This window comes from Antennarius striatus, chromosome 5 (genome assembly GCF_040054535.1).
Source record: "Antennarius striatus isolate MH-2024 chromosome 5, ASM4005453v1, whole genome shotgun sequence".
Lineage (NCBI taxonomy): Eukaryota > Metazoa > Chordata > Actinopteri > Lophiiformes > Antennariidae > Antennarius > Antennarius striatus.
The window spans coordinates 6,426,945-6,443,008 of NC_090780.1; the positions used below are offsets into that span (position 1 = coordinate 6,426,945).

General features: G+C 42.2%; 1 protein-coding gene across 5 annotated transcripts in view; it reads left to right on the forward strand.

Annotated features, from left to right (window-relative positions):
- The window catches only part of chd6 (chromodomain helicase DNA binding protein 6), a 184,320-nt gene that overhangs the window by 12,069 nt on the left and 156,187 nt on the right, over nt 1-16,064 (forward strand). For 4 of the 5 annotated variants that reach the window (XM_068315292.1, XM_068315293.1, XM_068315291.1 and 1 more), the window contains one exon: nt 11,676-11,725. In XM_068315292.1, the coding sequence (XP_068171393.1) occupies nt 11,696-11,725 (30 nt within the window). In that variant the 5' untranslated portion in view covers nt 11,676-11,695. Of the gene's footprint in view, nt 1-8,146; nt 8,282-11,675; nt 11,726-16,064 lie in introns of those variants that run through there. The other variant, XM_068315295.1, reaches the window with a different exon arrangement.

Genomic DNA, 16,064 nt, shown 5'->3' on the forward strand with positions numbered 1-16,064 from the left:
TGCATTCATGACTTCCTGACTACCTTTGAATGGCCCCTATTGTTATGTCAATAAGCCATTCTGAGCCTCATCAAGGAAACCTGATCACTTGATCATTTTGCCATCTTGGAAAGAAGTCAACACGCATATTAAAAATCCAGACATTATAAACTGGTTAAATTCATTACGAGTGCAAATTTCAGAAAAGGCTGGAAGTTCAGCTTTGAGGGTCTTTCATTCACCTTTATGCCAGTTTCTCCGTGTTTCCACAGACTAATAGAATGGACCGTCACTAGATTCCAGATGACAGCACAATGGCATTTTTAAGACCAATTATTTCTGACGCCAAATAGTTAGGAAATACTGAGATCAGTCAGTCAAACTTCAGTAATAGAATTGTTGAAAGTTCCTTATGTTTTGCTACGTAATCACCGGTGCTCCTACAGTCTGCTCTACCGTCTGAGAGCAGCTCAGTCAGAGCCGGGACTTCGGTGACGCCCCTTGACTACCGTTGTTAGGGGGCGTAGGCCCGAGTACCTTGTGAAGGTGCTCCTCTGGTGGTGGAGTGCGGCATGACTGGCGGCCAGAGTACCGGCTTTTTTTCAGCGATCTTGTTTTTAACCAATACTAATATTATATTAATCTACTGTATATACAAGGTGCATCAGATTATAAATTGCACTTCGGGATTATGAGAAAATTATAGGCTCTTAAGTGCGCCTTATAGTGCAGAAAATACTGTACATGCAGTTCTGTTCATGTAGTCAGCAAACAGAACTATCACTTCTCTAAAATTTCTTCTCCACCTTCTCTTTTGACAGGTGCATTTTCCTTTAATGTTGTCTCCTTTCCAATCTCACAATTAGGTTTCTTTCACCAGTTAGCCTGCTTACATTCATCTGCGGCTTTGCAATGCCTGCCCAGTGTAATCCATGACTTGCCAACACAAAGTCGTTACGTCACCAAGTTGATTTTTGACTGTTGGGTGCACTTGGTTTATAATACCAATATGTTTGTTTTCATATGTTTGGTATGAAGTCTGATATTGTTTTATCGTGGAATTTCCACGGGTAGCAAAGATTAGTCAAGGTGAAGTGAGGAGGGCATTGAAGAGGATGAAGAGTGGAAAGGCACTTGATTCTGATGATATACCTGTGGAAGTATGGAATTGTCTAGGAGAGGTGGCAGTAGAGTTTCTGACTGGGTTGTTCAACAGGATCTGAGGCCCCATCCACACAGTGCCCGAACTTTTTGAAAAAGCAACTTTTTTCACCCCACATTGAAAAAGATATGCGTCCATGCGTTTTCGAAAAAATCTCTGTCCACACGTAACCGCATCAGTGCATTGATCAACATGTTTATAAGCAGAACTTCGAGAACGACAGGAGAGAGGACCGGGACGGCTGGAAATTCACGTTGTTCCTCCCGGACAACCTCCATCACAGAATTCTCCCACCGGCAGGCAGCGCATCCCGGTCTGCCCCAGAACTGCCGTTGGTGTCTTTGGCGAGGAACGTGACTGAATGAATGAATGGATAAATTAATAAACTTTATGACTCAAGGAAAGAAACAGACAAATATTCAAGTGTCAAGCATGTTCATCTACACGTCTTTGACTTGGAGCTGTTATACTTCAGAAAATAGCCGGTTTTAACTCCGTCCATTCTGTGTGTACATGTAGACACGGGTCACATGCATGACGTTAGTTGTTTTCATCACAGGGAGATGCCCCTTGAATAGAAAAAGTTGTGGACACAACGTCCACAAAACGCAGACCTGGCATTTTCCAAAAAACTTCACCTTGGCCATCGTTTTCAAAAAGTCGCTTTTTTGTCCTGGATATCTGTATTGTCGTGTGGACGGAAGGCGTAACCGCAACAAAAAAGTTTTCAAAAAGATCGGGCACTGTGTGGACGGGGCCTTGGATCGTGAGAAAATGCCTGAGGAATGGAGAACTGTGCTGGTGCCCATTTTTAAGAACAAGGGAGATGTGAAGAGTTGTGGCAATTACATAGGAATTAAGCTGATGAGCCATTCAATAAAGTTATGGAAAAGAGTAGTTGAAGCAATACTAATGGCAGAAGAGAGCATTTCTGAACAGCGGTGTGGTTTCATGCCAAAAAAAAGGGTACTGCAGATGCAGTATTTGCTGTGAGGATGTAGATAGAGAAGTACAGAGAAGGCCAGAGGGAGGTGCATTTTGTTTCTGTAGATCTGGAGAAAGCTTATGACAAGGTGCCCAGAGAGGAATGAAGGTTAGCCACAGTAAGACAGAGTACATGTGTGTGAATAAGAAGGACCCAAGTGGAAGAGTGAGGTTACAGGCAGAAGAGATCAAGAAGGTGGAGGATTTTAAATACTTGGGTTCAATAGTCCAGAGCAATGGAGAGTGTGGAAAAGAGGTGAAGAAGTGTGTACAGACAGGATGGAATGGATGGAGGAAAGTGTCAGGTGTGATGTGTGATAGAAGAGTTTCAGCTAAAATGAAAGGAAAGGTGTACAAAACTGGTGAGACCAGCGATGTTGTTTGGTCTAGAGTAGGGGTTGGCAACCAGCGGCTCCGGAGCCGTATGCGGCTCTTTAGTAACTGTCTTGCGGCTCACTGGAGATTGATCACAAAATAAATATTTATCATCGTTATTGTGTTGTTAAAAACTTTAGTCAGGCACCTTCTAGAACAGCTCAGATGCACTGTGGGGTCCTAAGCGTTAGTTGCCCCGGCTTTAGAAAGCAGTGTTGATTGGTTGGCAGCACAGTGTGTGGGTGATGAGTGATGTGACATGAGTCCTGACCAATCGGATGAGACTCCCGGTATCCCTGGCCACCTGAGGGAGGGTCTACTCGGGTCTACTGCTTGCCATCAGCCGTGGCACTATCACTCTTCCAGGAGGGCTGCCGGACCGTGTCAGGTTGGTAGAGAAACATGAGGATTCCACATTCTATTCAATCAAGGACAGCAGCGCTGCGGCCATTCAGTAGTGAGTGGAGGAGGTCTGCTGCTTGTCGGTACACATAGTATATGTGCATACAGTAATACCTCTGTACTCGACCATAATCCGTTCTGAGGTGGTGGTTGAGCACCGATTTGTTCGAACACCGAAACCAATTTTCCCATAAGAAATAATGGAAAGTATTTTAATCCGTTCTTACCATTTAGAAAAATACCTAAAATATTATAAGAACGTGTATCTAAACAACAATGAAGACGTAAATGTGCACAAGCAGTACATGATAAAGATAAAGCATTATAAACCATTTTGTATAATTTACTTACGTTTCGGAGAGTGGTTGATGGCACTAGCGTCATCATGGAAGGGGAATCCCTTCCATGATGACGCTAGGTAACGCGCCTCCAGGGGTTTTCTCCCTTCTCTCTCTTCCGTGGAGGTGAATCTGGCTGGGCAGTAGCCTTCCTCTTTTCTTTAAGAAGGAACCTGTCCATGGTCAGTTGCTTCTGCTTCAAGTTAGTGGAAATGGTTGACGTTGCCATTTCGTACTGCGACGCGAGGTCGGACACTCGTACACCACTTTCATATTTTGCTATAATTTCCGTACGTCTTTGCGTACGTAATTTGCGTACGTGTTACTCCGCTGACGGTCTGAGTCGAACTGACGCTTACCCGCTGGCCGAGGAGCGCGTTCGGGTCGACTCGGCTAGTCGAGTACCGAAAATCTGTTCGGGATCCGATACATTTTCTACTCGAATTTTTTGGTCGAGCACCGATTTGGTCGAGTATAGAGGCGGTCGAGTACAGAGGTATCACTGTATATATATATCAGTTCATCCAGATTAGACGGGAATTGAAAGTCACGCTAGCCGCGCTAATTATGCTAGCCACGCTAATCGTGTTAGCTGTGCTAGTGACGCAGGTTGTGTTAGCCATGCTACATGTGCTGGTCACGTGAATCGCTCCAGCCATGCCAGCTGGTAATTGCACTATTAATAATAGCGATGTGAATACTGTAGTTATTATTATTAATCCAAACAAGTGTGTTCCTGTTTGGGTTTGTTCAGACTCATCTTGGGCTTGCGCTAGCCATTCACCACTTCGCCATAGGCGAAGTAAATTCCAGATTGGCTACAAGGTTTTTAGACTGTGTAGCCACAGTGGGGTTCTTATTTTTACGGAAACAAGGCTAAAACTTGCAACTTTTTCGCTCACTAGCGCTCGCTATTTCCGCTAGCGCCGCTCGCTAGCGCCGCTATTTCCGCCGGTGCCGACGGAAATAGCCCAAGTGACCCAAACACTCCCGATCATTAAATATGCACTCGGGTCATAACCTCCTCTCGTCCAATGAAAAACAAAAAGATTCTTTTTTCACAAGCTAAAGCAGTGAATTGATGTACAGCAAGGCCTGGACGATCGATCTAAATAAATTAAGTTTGAGTAAGAGTAGAGTTTGTGTAAAAATATTAATTAATCAGCAAATGGTGAATGCTGAGAGGGGGTAGGAGTGGTGACAGACCGATCAGAAGGTAAATGAAAGATATTATCAATACTTTTTTGTAGTCTTAGACTTTTGATCCCTATGACCGGCAGGAGTAACCAGCGTTGCATGTAAATTTATATTCACCTCGCTTGCTATAATAGCAAGTAAAACTTACAAGTAAACATTGACTAATACCAGGAATCGAATTTATGAAAATCAAAGTGTCTAAGTCAAAGTTAAAATGTCTTCTAGTCTAAGTAAAACTTACAAGTAAACATTGATTAATTTTGTATGTATTTTCACATAGTGAATGCAAGTTTTCAATTGTTGAATTTCACATTTATACCTGCATAAAATAGGATAGAAATAAAGATAGTTAAGTTTGAACTATTGACTTTAGTGTATTTTTGTAGGTAAACGGTGATTCTGGAGAGCGGTGAACTACAAAACCGAGTCGTTCATTAAATTTATTTTTTATTTAACCTTTATTTATCCGGGTGAGTCCCATTGAGATTACAGATCTATTTTGTAAGGGAGCCCTGGCGATATTCACGCTCACATTCACACCTACGGGCAATTTAGGCTGACCAATTCACCTATGGTGCATGTTTGTGGAGGTGGGAGGAAGCCGGATTATGTTCTGTAATGCTGCAAGTTACTGATTAAATGCCAGAAATCAACTGTTCCCTGTGTGGTGCCTGCTCTCTGACTGGAGTTACCGCTGTGGATAAGGGGGTTCCAACACACACACAGTCCCCCCGATTATATCTCCAATAGATGGTGATTACACAAAGGACTCATTCATTAAAATGATGAAAACAAAACACAATACAGAAAGTTAGACATGCTTCTCTCTGCAAAGACAGTGAAGAAAAGAAGACACAACATCACCAGTCAGCAAATCTAGGATATTAATTCAACTCCAGCATTATCAATTAAACGTGATGAGTTGTGTGATGTGATCGATAGTGAACAGACAGGCTGTTTTGTAGGTATGTAAACTCCAACGAGCTGCAAAAAGAAATGATAGTTAATAGCACTGCTCGTTTAGAACAAGTTACCTAAACATGCTCAATAAAAGTCTGCAGGAGCGGAGGTGAGGTTACAGGCAGGCTCATTGGAGCTCCAGCTGACTATTCACCAGGGATGAACAGCGAGGCTCTAACCCCCCCCTCCCTGAAAGAGTCCAGAGATGTTCATCACCATCACACACTGAACGGGATTACTGTATTTAGGAGCGATTGTTGATATGTGAGATGCATTTGCGACTAGATTTAACAAGTTCATCAATGCAACAAAACATAATACAGTAATATAGTCATGGAAGTTAAACTTAAAGCACCACATCTGGTACAACAGTAGTCACGTAGTGCATCATTCTCTCTAGGATGCGCTGCATAGAAGATAGAGAATGAATCTCATTATGCATTGTACACTAGTTAATCAATTTGATAGTAGGTTAATAGAGCTAATATAGACACTTGGAGTTTGTGTTGCCTTCATATAAAGCTTATAATTTTTTGCGGCTCCCAACAGGTTTGATTTTTTTTTTTTTGGTTCAATTTGGCTCTTTGAACGTTTAAGGTTGCGGACCCCTGGTCTAGAGACAGTGTCACTGAGGAAAAGACAGGAGGCAGAGCTGGAGGTTATAGAGATGAAGATACTTAGGTTCTCTTTGGGAGTGACCAGGAAGGATAGGATCAGGAATGAGTACATCAGAGGAACAGCACATGTTAGAGGTTTTGGAGATAAAGTCAGAGAGGCCAGACTGAGATGGTTTGGACATGTCCAGAGGAGAGATAGTGAATATATATCGGTAGAAGGATGCTGAGTTTTGAACTGCCAGGCAGGAGGCCTAGAGGCCTTCTTGTTTGCTATAGAAATGGACAGGCTGGCAAACTCTACTATAAAACACTGGATTCTTTTGATCGATTGTCCTCGCCTTGTCTTACACCAATTCGCGGGTTCAGCTTGTAAAAAAACAATATTTTTGTTTTTCATTGGACAAAAGGGGCATGGTGGCGCAGTGGTTAGCACTGCCGCCTCACAACACGGCAGACCCGGGTTCGCATGCTCTCCCCGTGTCTGCGTGGGTTCTCGCCGGGTTCTCCGGCATACTCCCACTTCCAAAAGCATGAGCTTCAGGTTGATTGGCCGGTCCCAAATTGACCGTAGGAGTGTGTGAGTAATTGTTTGTTTCTATGTGGCTTATTTTGTCATTTTATCATTGGACGAGAGGTCATGATCCGAGTGCATATTTAAGGATTGGGAGCGTTCGGGTCAGTTCGGCTATTTCCGTCGGCATGCGGAAATAGCGGCGATAGCGCCGCTCGCTAGCGGAAATAGCGGCTATAGCGCCGCTCGCTAGCGTAAATAGCAGCAAAGCGCCGCTCGCTAGCGGAAATAGCGAGCGACAAAGTTTTAAGTTTTAGCCTTTTTTCCGTAAAAATAAGAACGCCATTGTGGCTACACAGTCTAAAAACCTTGTAGCCAACCCGGAGCGAAGTGGCCATTTGCCACTTCGCCTATGGCGAAGTGGCAAATGGCTAGTGCACGCCCAGCTCAGGCCACCAAACTGTAAACCCTCTTCACAACTACTCCTCGATATCCTGCCCATGAAAAACATGAATAGAAATGGTGACAAAGCGCAACCCTGGTGAAGGCCAACATCCAATTGGAATAAGTCTGACTTACTATCGAGAACTCGAATACAGCTCTCACTTTGGGCATACAGGGATTGGATTGCCCTGAAGAGTGGCCCTGTCATCCCATACTCCGCATCAACTCTCACAGTATATTTCTGGGGACCCAATCCTATGCTTTTTCTAACTAAAAAGTATACGTAACACATGTAAACTGGTTGGACAAACTCCCAAGCCTGCTCCATGCTCCATGATCCCTGCAAGAGTAAAGAGCCGGTCTGTTTTACCATGACCAAGACATAACCCACATTGTTCCTCATCAATCTAAGGTTCGATAATTGGCCGGACCCTCCTTTCCAGCACCTTGGAGTGAACTTTCCCAGGGAGACTGAGAAGTGTTATGTGCCTGTAGTTGGCACACACCCTCCCTTTCCTTTCTGGTGGTGGTGGTCCCCCTTTTTAAAAGGAGGAACCACCACCACCACCCAATCTGCCACTCTTGTTACTGTCCCAGACTTCCATGCAACGTTAAAGAGGCGTCCCATCCATGACAGCCCCTCAACACTCAAGAGCCTTCAACAAGCAGATCTAACCAGAAGCTTCCCCCGCCAAGGGCCACTAGATGGTTATCAGCTGACAGTTCTGCCCCTCTCTTCACCCGAGTGTCCGAAACACATGGTCTAAGGTCAGACGATACCATCACAAAATAAATCATAGAACTCCGACCCAGGGTGGTCTGGCACCAGGTACACTTATGAGCATCCTTGTGTTGAACATGGTGTTAGTTATAGACAATCCATGACTACCACAGAAGTCCAACAACAAAGTACTGCTCGGGTTTAGATCAAGGTGGCCATTCCTCCTTATCACGCCCCTCCAGATGTCTCCGTCAAAACCAGTGTGTGCATTGAGGTCCCCCAGGAGAAAAATGGAGTCCCCTACAGGGGTCCCATGAAGCACCATTTAGGTACCCCAACGAGGCTTAATACTCTGAGCTGCTATTTGGTGCATACACACAAACAACAGTCAGAGTTCCCCCTACAAACTTAAGGTGAAGAAATGTAGCCCGTTCATCCACCTAGGTAAACTCCAACACAGTGGTGCTCAGCCGGGGGCTTGTGAGTATCCCCACACCTGCTCTGTGCCTCACCTCTGATGTAACTCCGGAAAAGAACAAGGTCCAACCCCTGTCGAGGAGTTTTGTTCCAGAACAGAGGCTATGCTTGGAGGTAAGCCCCACCAGACCCAAATGGTAATGCTCCATCTCCAACACATGCTCTGGTTCCTTCCCCACCAATGAGGTGACATTCCATGACCACAAACAAACTTCTGCTTCCCAGGTCTTGTCCGTTGGGACCCCCTGTCTTGTCTACCATATGGCAGCGCACCTTTATCAGTTGACGATCAACTTTTTTGTGCAGCTGCAACCTCAGGTGCAACCTCAGCTTCAGAGAGGTGTACCTGTTTACCTTGACAGTAAATTTCCTATAAGAAGTACCCACAAGTTCTCAATACAGTTTAGGTCAGGTGAGTAAGGTGGCCATGTCATTATTTACTGGAACGCCACACAGTCGAATACTTTGATGCATGAGATGGAACACTGTCCTGCATAAATAACATGGTCATTTGAAAGATGCAGACTTTTTGTTATGATATGATATGGTCAAAATACTCACCTACATAATAAATGTGCTGCTCATTGAAGGCTTAACAAGAAAACTGCACACGCCATATTAAAGCCAGCAATTGGCAGTGGGCAGGTGTCCAGACTTGCCAGTCTAGTTGCAATAGACGCATGGTGATTAGAAAACAGATGTCGAATAAAACAGAACTGAGGAAAAGAGGATTGAGGCAGGCATCATAGAGAGGTCACAAAACTTAATTGACAATTTTTAGTTGATGTATGCAGTGCAGCCTCGCGCATTCGTGCATCAAAGCTCGCGACTTTACCTCATTGCGGATTTTTGGTAGGCAGTCACGTGATACTGTACACACATTGTATTGGCAGATGGCATCCCGAAGTGTGCTCCGTTCTGTCAGTCTCTGACTTTTTTGAGACACAGAAGTGCTTTAAACAGTCGATTAGAGTGTGGGAAAAGGTAATACAGATAAGTGGTTTAATATCAGTATGGGGAGCGTTCATAAACGTTGAAATTACCGTAAAAAATTAGAGAAATAGATCACGATCTCGATCGCGGATTCCTTAATTGCGTGTGATTCCTGGAACTTATTGACTGCAAAGAACGAGGGCGCACTGTAATTTTCTTTTATACAGAAAGACGGGTTGGCAGTAGCTCAGCACACTAGATCGTGGGTTGGGGACCAGAGGGAGGCCGGTTCAAGGCCCAAGTGGGCCAAAAACATTTCAGTGTGAATTGGCAGTGCCGTTTCACCTCCTGAGCACTGCCGAGGTGCTCCTGAGCAAGGCACCATCCCCTTTAGAAGTTGCTCATTGGTGACACACCTTGATGGAGCTACCTGTGTTAGCTCCATCATGGTGCTACCTGTGTTGAGTTGAATAGAGCTAAAAAGTGCAAGTGCAGCTCTTATGTGACTGGTAGATGACTGTAACCCTGTGTGAATTAGCAATCTCCTTACATGTGTTACAAATGTGGTGGGGCTTCGTTTTTCTTACGACAGGACACAGTGTGCAAATACAGGATATTTGTCAGTTCAAATCACGCATAGGTCGAGTAGCAGTACAAAGTATCATTGATGATATAGACAGACAGACAAGTTCAACAAATACTTATTTTATTATAATGAGATCTCTGGACAGTCCTTCGAATTTTTATAACAGAGTATTCTGGGTACAGGAAAACTTACAGCTAGAGCTGCAGCGGTGTTAAAGTACCAAAATGTGAAAAGGATCACACATCATTTATACTCTAAAGGTGTGGCTAGGGGAGGTATTAACCTCGGCACATCTGCTTTCAACCAGTTCTTTACCGGTTTCAGTAGGTACATCGTGACCTCTAGACATTAACAAAAATGTGAAGTCGAGAGTTTCACAAAGCTATCTGATGGCACAACATAATCAGTCACGCAAACCCCACGAGGACACATCCATTGCAGACAAAATTATTCACAAATACTGGCAGTCATGCAAGCATTTCCAAATATGGTCAAACAGTAGATTATATTCATGCAAGGCCTTCATAACCTCGGGACAGCCTGGTGCCATCTTCACGAGCACTGAATAATTTGACACACACACACACAATCCAGAGGCCTGTACCATAAAGCTTGATTAACCTAGCTGGGCTTCCTCTCACTTATCTGGCTTCACTTACCGAGACATCCGCCCTCCGGATTTTCGGTACCATAAAGCCGGCTATCAACTCACTAATTCAATTCAGGCTTGTCCACTCTAGATCTGTGCGCGCTCACATTAAAAGGGCGGAGGTTGCTGCATGCGACCAATCGCAAACATGCAACAAACCGGCCCAAGCCGCATATTTCACAATGGAGGAGCAAACAATAATAATTAATAAATACGAGCAGTACAAATCAATAATCCATGCAAAAAGCAACACAGTTGCAGCTGCCAAACTGCGCAAGGATCGCTGGCAAAAAATTGCCGACTGTGTCAATGCGGAAGTTCCATTATAATATTACTTCCCCACTATGACTGCACTTTTATATCTGACTACAGTAACATTTGTGTGTTCCATAAATGTATGTGTGTACGACATTTTTCGTTATGGCATGTGATTGTAGCCCCCGCGACATTATGAATAACTCTACATACTGTGTTCTTCCCGAGGTTTTCGGCATCGCCAACAGAATACGTAAAAGTACCTATGAATGAATGAATCAATCCATGATTTACTTAAACAAATAATTGATTAATGGCATTTTATCTGTGGCTTGCTTGTAACCCATCCAATGAGGGATTTAAGGACATCATAATAATTACGAACATCACTAAGAAATATATTAACTGTGGCAAAAAACCTCAGTGCAATGCACACTGTCTGCGGGACTATCAGCGTGTGGTTGCGGTGCGTTACATTACTGATGTAAGGCTCCAGCAGCTGACAGATGTAATGTAACCCCTCTCCCGAAAAACCTGTACCTTTGTACAGTGATTGTTCAGGCAATTCGAACGGATTACAGCGATCTCTAAATATTCTCTCGCGACTGAGCGCTCTTCGCACAAGCTGTGCACCAAGATCCACGGGTTCTCATAAAACAGACAGCCCATTTTCCAAGAGAACTGATTGGTCAGTAGGTGGGGCTTTTATACCCGCTGAGCTCTGATTGGTCAGTAGGTGGGGCTGTTATACTTGCTGAGCTCTTATCCTGAATTTATCCTTCTCCGGAGCAGGTTAGGTGTTCAGCATAGGTTACCGTGACAACGTAGCCCGATAGAAAGTCAGCCACCTTTATGGTACCGAAAAGCCAGGGTTAAGCCTGAAGTTATCTCGCTAAGCCGTAATCCAGCTTTATGGTACAGGCCTCAGATCTTTGGTTCTATGAAATATTATTTTATTGTATTATTTTATTGTATTTAAAACATTCCACCACACAAATCTTAACAAATTTTAATTAAAGCTAGATGTGTCTCTTAGAAAGGTTTTGTGTGCTGTTGTTTTAATCAGAATCGTGTCTTCTTAACAGATACACTTAAGGGATAGAAGATGAAAATACACAAGAAGAACAAGCAGCAGGTTGGTATTATACCACACACACACACACACACACACACACACACACACACACACACACACACACACACACACACACACAGCAAAAAAGTTAGTTCATATAAATTTACACATTTGTGCATGTAACAGCGTGGACTGTAATGTTTATAATAATAACACTATTTTATTTTTAGTTTATTTTTTTCGAACATGCCATTACAACCTTCACCTTCATCACATTTGCAGCACCAACAACATCATCTGAAAAAAAGGACTGCCAGGTAGAAGCCATTTGGCTTGTGAAATTCAAGTCCCCAGAATCAAACACCTCTCTCATCACAAATTGTTGTCAAACCAATTCACACGTTAAGTATTTTCAACCACTTCATACATTGAATTTTAGATAGATAGATAGATAGATAGATAGATAGATACTTTATTAATCCCGGAGGAAATTGTATAATTTTGACATTGTTTTCACATTGTTGTTCCCAGCCACAGTCTTTCTGTTACTATCACTAGCCCTTCGTTCCCCCTATCAATGTAGTCACAATATCTTACATCCATTGAACTGTTGTTCCAAATATCACCCGTCATCTCAGATGTGAGACTGAGCATGCTCACAATAACATTTTTCCCAGGAACAGTAAGTTATGTTTGTATTATTGATGATCAGAACAAGACGTTGACCTATCCAGTGTTTTGGCTAGCCAGTGTTCTGGCTAGGTCAACAACATTAAAAATAACAATAATAATATCGAAGATGATACAAAAAGAGAAAGATAACAATGATGATGGCTTGCATTAAATTGAAATTTGAGCTGTATTATAGTTACCGGATGAGTCTGAGTAAGGAAATTGACTCGTTGAGAAGAGAATGGACAATGGTACCCATGGAAGGGACCACTAAAGCTAATCAGGTATTCACACTAGTCACTTATTAAGTTAATGAGAAGTTTCTTTTGGATTTTAATGTACAAATGGAATATATAAGCTTGCTAGTAACGTGAAGGGTCCATACAATTTTGAATGCCAAAAAATGATTAGTAGGGTTGAGGTGAGGACTCAGCAAGTCAAGTTAATCCATGCCAAACTCACCAAGCCATGTCTTCATGGATCATACCTTTTGCACTTGGGAACAGTGATGCTGGAACAAAACAGAACAAAACTGTTTTCCTCAAATTGGTCCTACTTTGCTAGTGGCGTAACTAAGAGGCCTAGGCCTACTAAAAAAACAAACAAACCTATATATCATTTTCCCTCCTTCAAATTAAGAGCTGAGTTTCAGTTATGTGGTATATATAGAACAGGCCATGTTCATCATTGAAGTAATTGAAGTGGCTATTCAAACTTTTACCCCCTTATGTGACCAGCAGCCTGGGAAATCAGCTTATAGGACTTTACAGAACCCCTCAGAATTCTGTTTCCTGAGTTTGAGTAGCTTGCCTTACGAAGCAGACTGTACATAAATTATATATTTAACACAACCAAAATCCTGAAATTCATACTATATGCAGATGACACAAATATGTTTTACAGTAGTGATGATTATTTTGAGCTTGTAAACACAATAAACAGGGAACTAAACACAATAAAAGAATGGATGGACTCAAATAAATTATCTTTGAATATAAATAAAACCAAGGTAATGATGCTTGGAAATCGCAACATAATGTCTGAACAAAAAATAAGTATTAATGGCATTCAAATTGAATTTGTAAGTGAAAATAAATTTTTAGGAGTTATTATTGATAGTAAATTGTCATGGAAACCCCATGTCAGACACAAAAACAAAAATCTCTAAAACCCTCTCAATTATAAATAAAGCCAAAGTATACCTTGATGGAAATGCACTCCGTACTTTATATTGCACCTTGGTCCTCCCATACTTTACATATTGTGTTGAAGTTTGGGGAAATACTTACCAGAACACAATTAATCCTCTGATCATACTACAGAAAAGAGCAGTGCGGATCATTCACAAGGTTGGTTTTCTTGAACATACTCATAACCTGTTTACGCAGTCAAAGTTGCTAAAATTTCATGATCTTGTACAATATAATACATCAATAGTTTTATATAAAGCATTCAACAAATTATTACCACCAAACCTCCAACGATTTTTTATAATTCCAGTCAGGGCTCATAACTTGAGAGGTTTTGGATATTTTTCATTGCAGAAAGCTCAAACCACACGTAAACGTTTTTGTGTGTCTGTGTGCGGAGTGAAACTATGGAACAATCTGGACTCAGCAATGCAACACAAGCAATGCAAAAGTACTAATCAATTTAAACTGTTTTATAAACACCGTCTCTGGTCAAAATATAGAGATGAAGGTCGTTAACTCAAACTGCTGTTGTGTTTGTTAACATGTGCTCAGTGTTTCTTGATCATCGTTGGTATTTGTTAATTACTGTTGCTGGCATTTTGTCCATTACCGTTGTTGGTATATTGTACATTACCATTGTTGGTATATAGTTTGAATCTTCGAAGTAGGAGTGAAGCCCAGTGTGTTGACCTCTGAATCAGGAACTGGGGTGGGATTACATAAGTTTTCTTCTTCCCACTCCCTTTCAGGCAAAATTGTATTGTTGAGTTATAATCTTTATTATTTGCTTATTTAATTATTTTGTTGTTGTTTTTTGTTTTGTTTTTCCTTGCCTTGCCTGAAATAAATGAATAACTAACTGTCTAGGCTGCAGGATACAGAGGACAAAGGAACTTTTATTGGTCCAGCTCATACTTGCTGAACACTAACCCAGTTAGAATTGAAGCACTACATAAATTTTGTTTCTTTGTCTGTGAATGTTGTCAATGGAATTGTGTTTTGTTTTGTGCATATTGATTGATGTGTATTTTTTAAGCTTATTTCATGTCCCTTGGGGACGAATACAATAAATATCAAGGTATTAAGGAATCAGGGCAATGTGGCGGTGCAGTGGGTAGTGCTATTGCCCCACAGCAAGAAGGTTTAAGGTTTAATTCCTTTATATGCGAGGTTTGTATGTTCTCCCCGTGTCTGCGCTCTCTCCAGGTTATCTGACTTCATCCCACCTCCAAAAACATGCAATTTAGGCGAACTGGTCACAGGAAATTGTCCGTAGGTGTGAGGGTGAGGACATGTGTTACTTTTTTTTTTGTGTGTGTGGCTCCACGATGAACTAGCATTTTATCTGAGGTATTCCCTGCGTTTTGCTTAGAGCCGGATGGGATAGGCTCCAGTAGACCCTTGACCTGCAATGTAGATAAGTGGCTGTGGACGAGATAATGGAGATTGACTCATCTACAAGAAAATGGATGGTATCTGGGAATCTCAGTCATGTTTCCTCTATGGCTGTGGTCCAAACCAAATGATTAACCTGGGCTTGCACTAGGAGGTAGTAAGACCAAGCCACTTTGGCTCAGTGTAAAATAATTGAGTAAGCCACAAAGAGCCACATTCTGTGTCCAAGACAGCGGCGCAGCACGCTGACGACCAATGCTTGTTGCGGGGGGGAGGGGGGCGTAGGGGGGCCCCCTGTACCCCCCCCCCCAGGGTGGGTACAGGGGGCCTTCCCCAGGAAATTTTTTTTAGAAAATGGGGTTGTTTTCCTGCATTCTGAGGGCAAAATCTTCTGTTCAGTTTACCTACAAAAATAAACTAAAGTCAACAGTTCAAGCTTAATTTTTCTTTATTTCTATCCTACTTTATGCAGGTATAAATTTGAGATTCAACAATTGCATTCACTATGTGAAGATACAGTCATACAAAATATTACTCAATGTTAACTTGTAAGTTTTACTTGGACTAGAAGAAATTTTAACGTTGACCACCACCAAAACCATTGGTATGCCATAGTTTAGTTTAGTTTTGTTTTCTTAATTCGATAATATGATTTTTCATTTCAATTTAAAAGGCATGAAAAATAGCAAACGAGATGAATACACATTTACATGCATCGCTGGTTATTCCTACCGGTCATAGGGATTTAAAGTCTAAGACTACAAAAAGGTATTGATAATATCTTTAATTTACCTTCTGATCGGTCTGTCACCACTCCTACCCCCTCTCAGCATTCACGATTTGTTGTTCAATTAGGATTTTAACACAAACTCTACCATATAACACTGGATTCTTAATTTCTTTCGATCGATCGTCCTCGCCTTGTACACCAATTCGCGGGTTTAGCTTGTAAAACAGAATAATTTTGCTTTTCATTGGATGAAAGGAGGTCATGACTCGAGTGCATATTTAATGACTGGGAGCGTTCGGGTCACTTTGGCTATTTCTGTTGGCATGCGGAAATAGCAGACGGAAATAGCCGAAGTGACCCGATGCCATCAGCGCAAGCCGAAGACGCATTACCTTCGGCACAGGCCGAT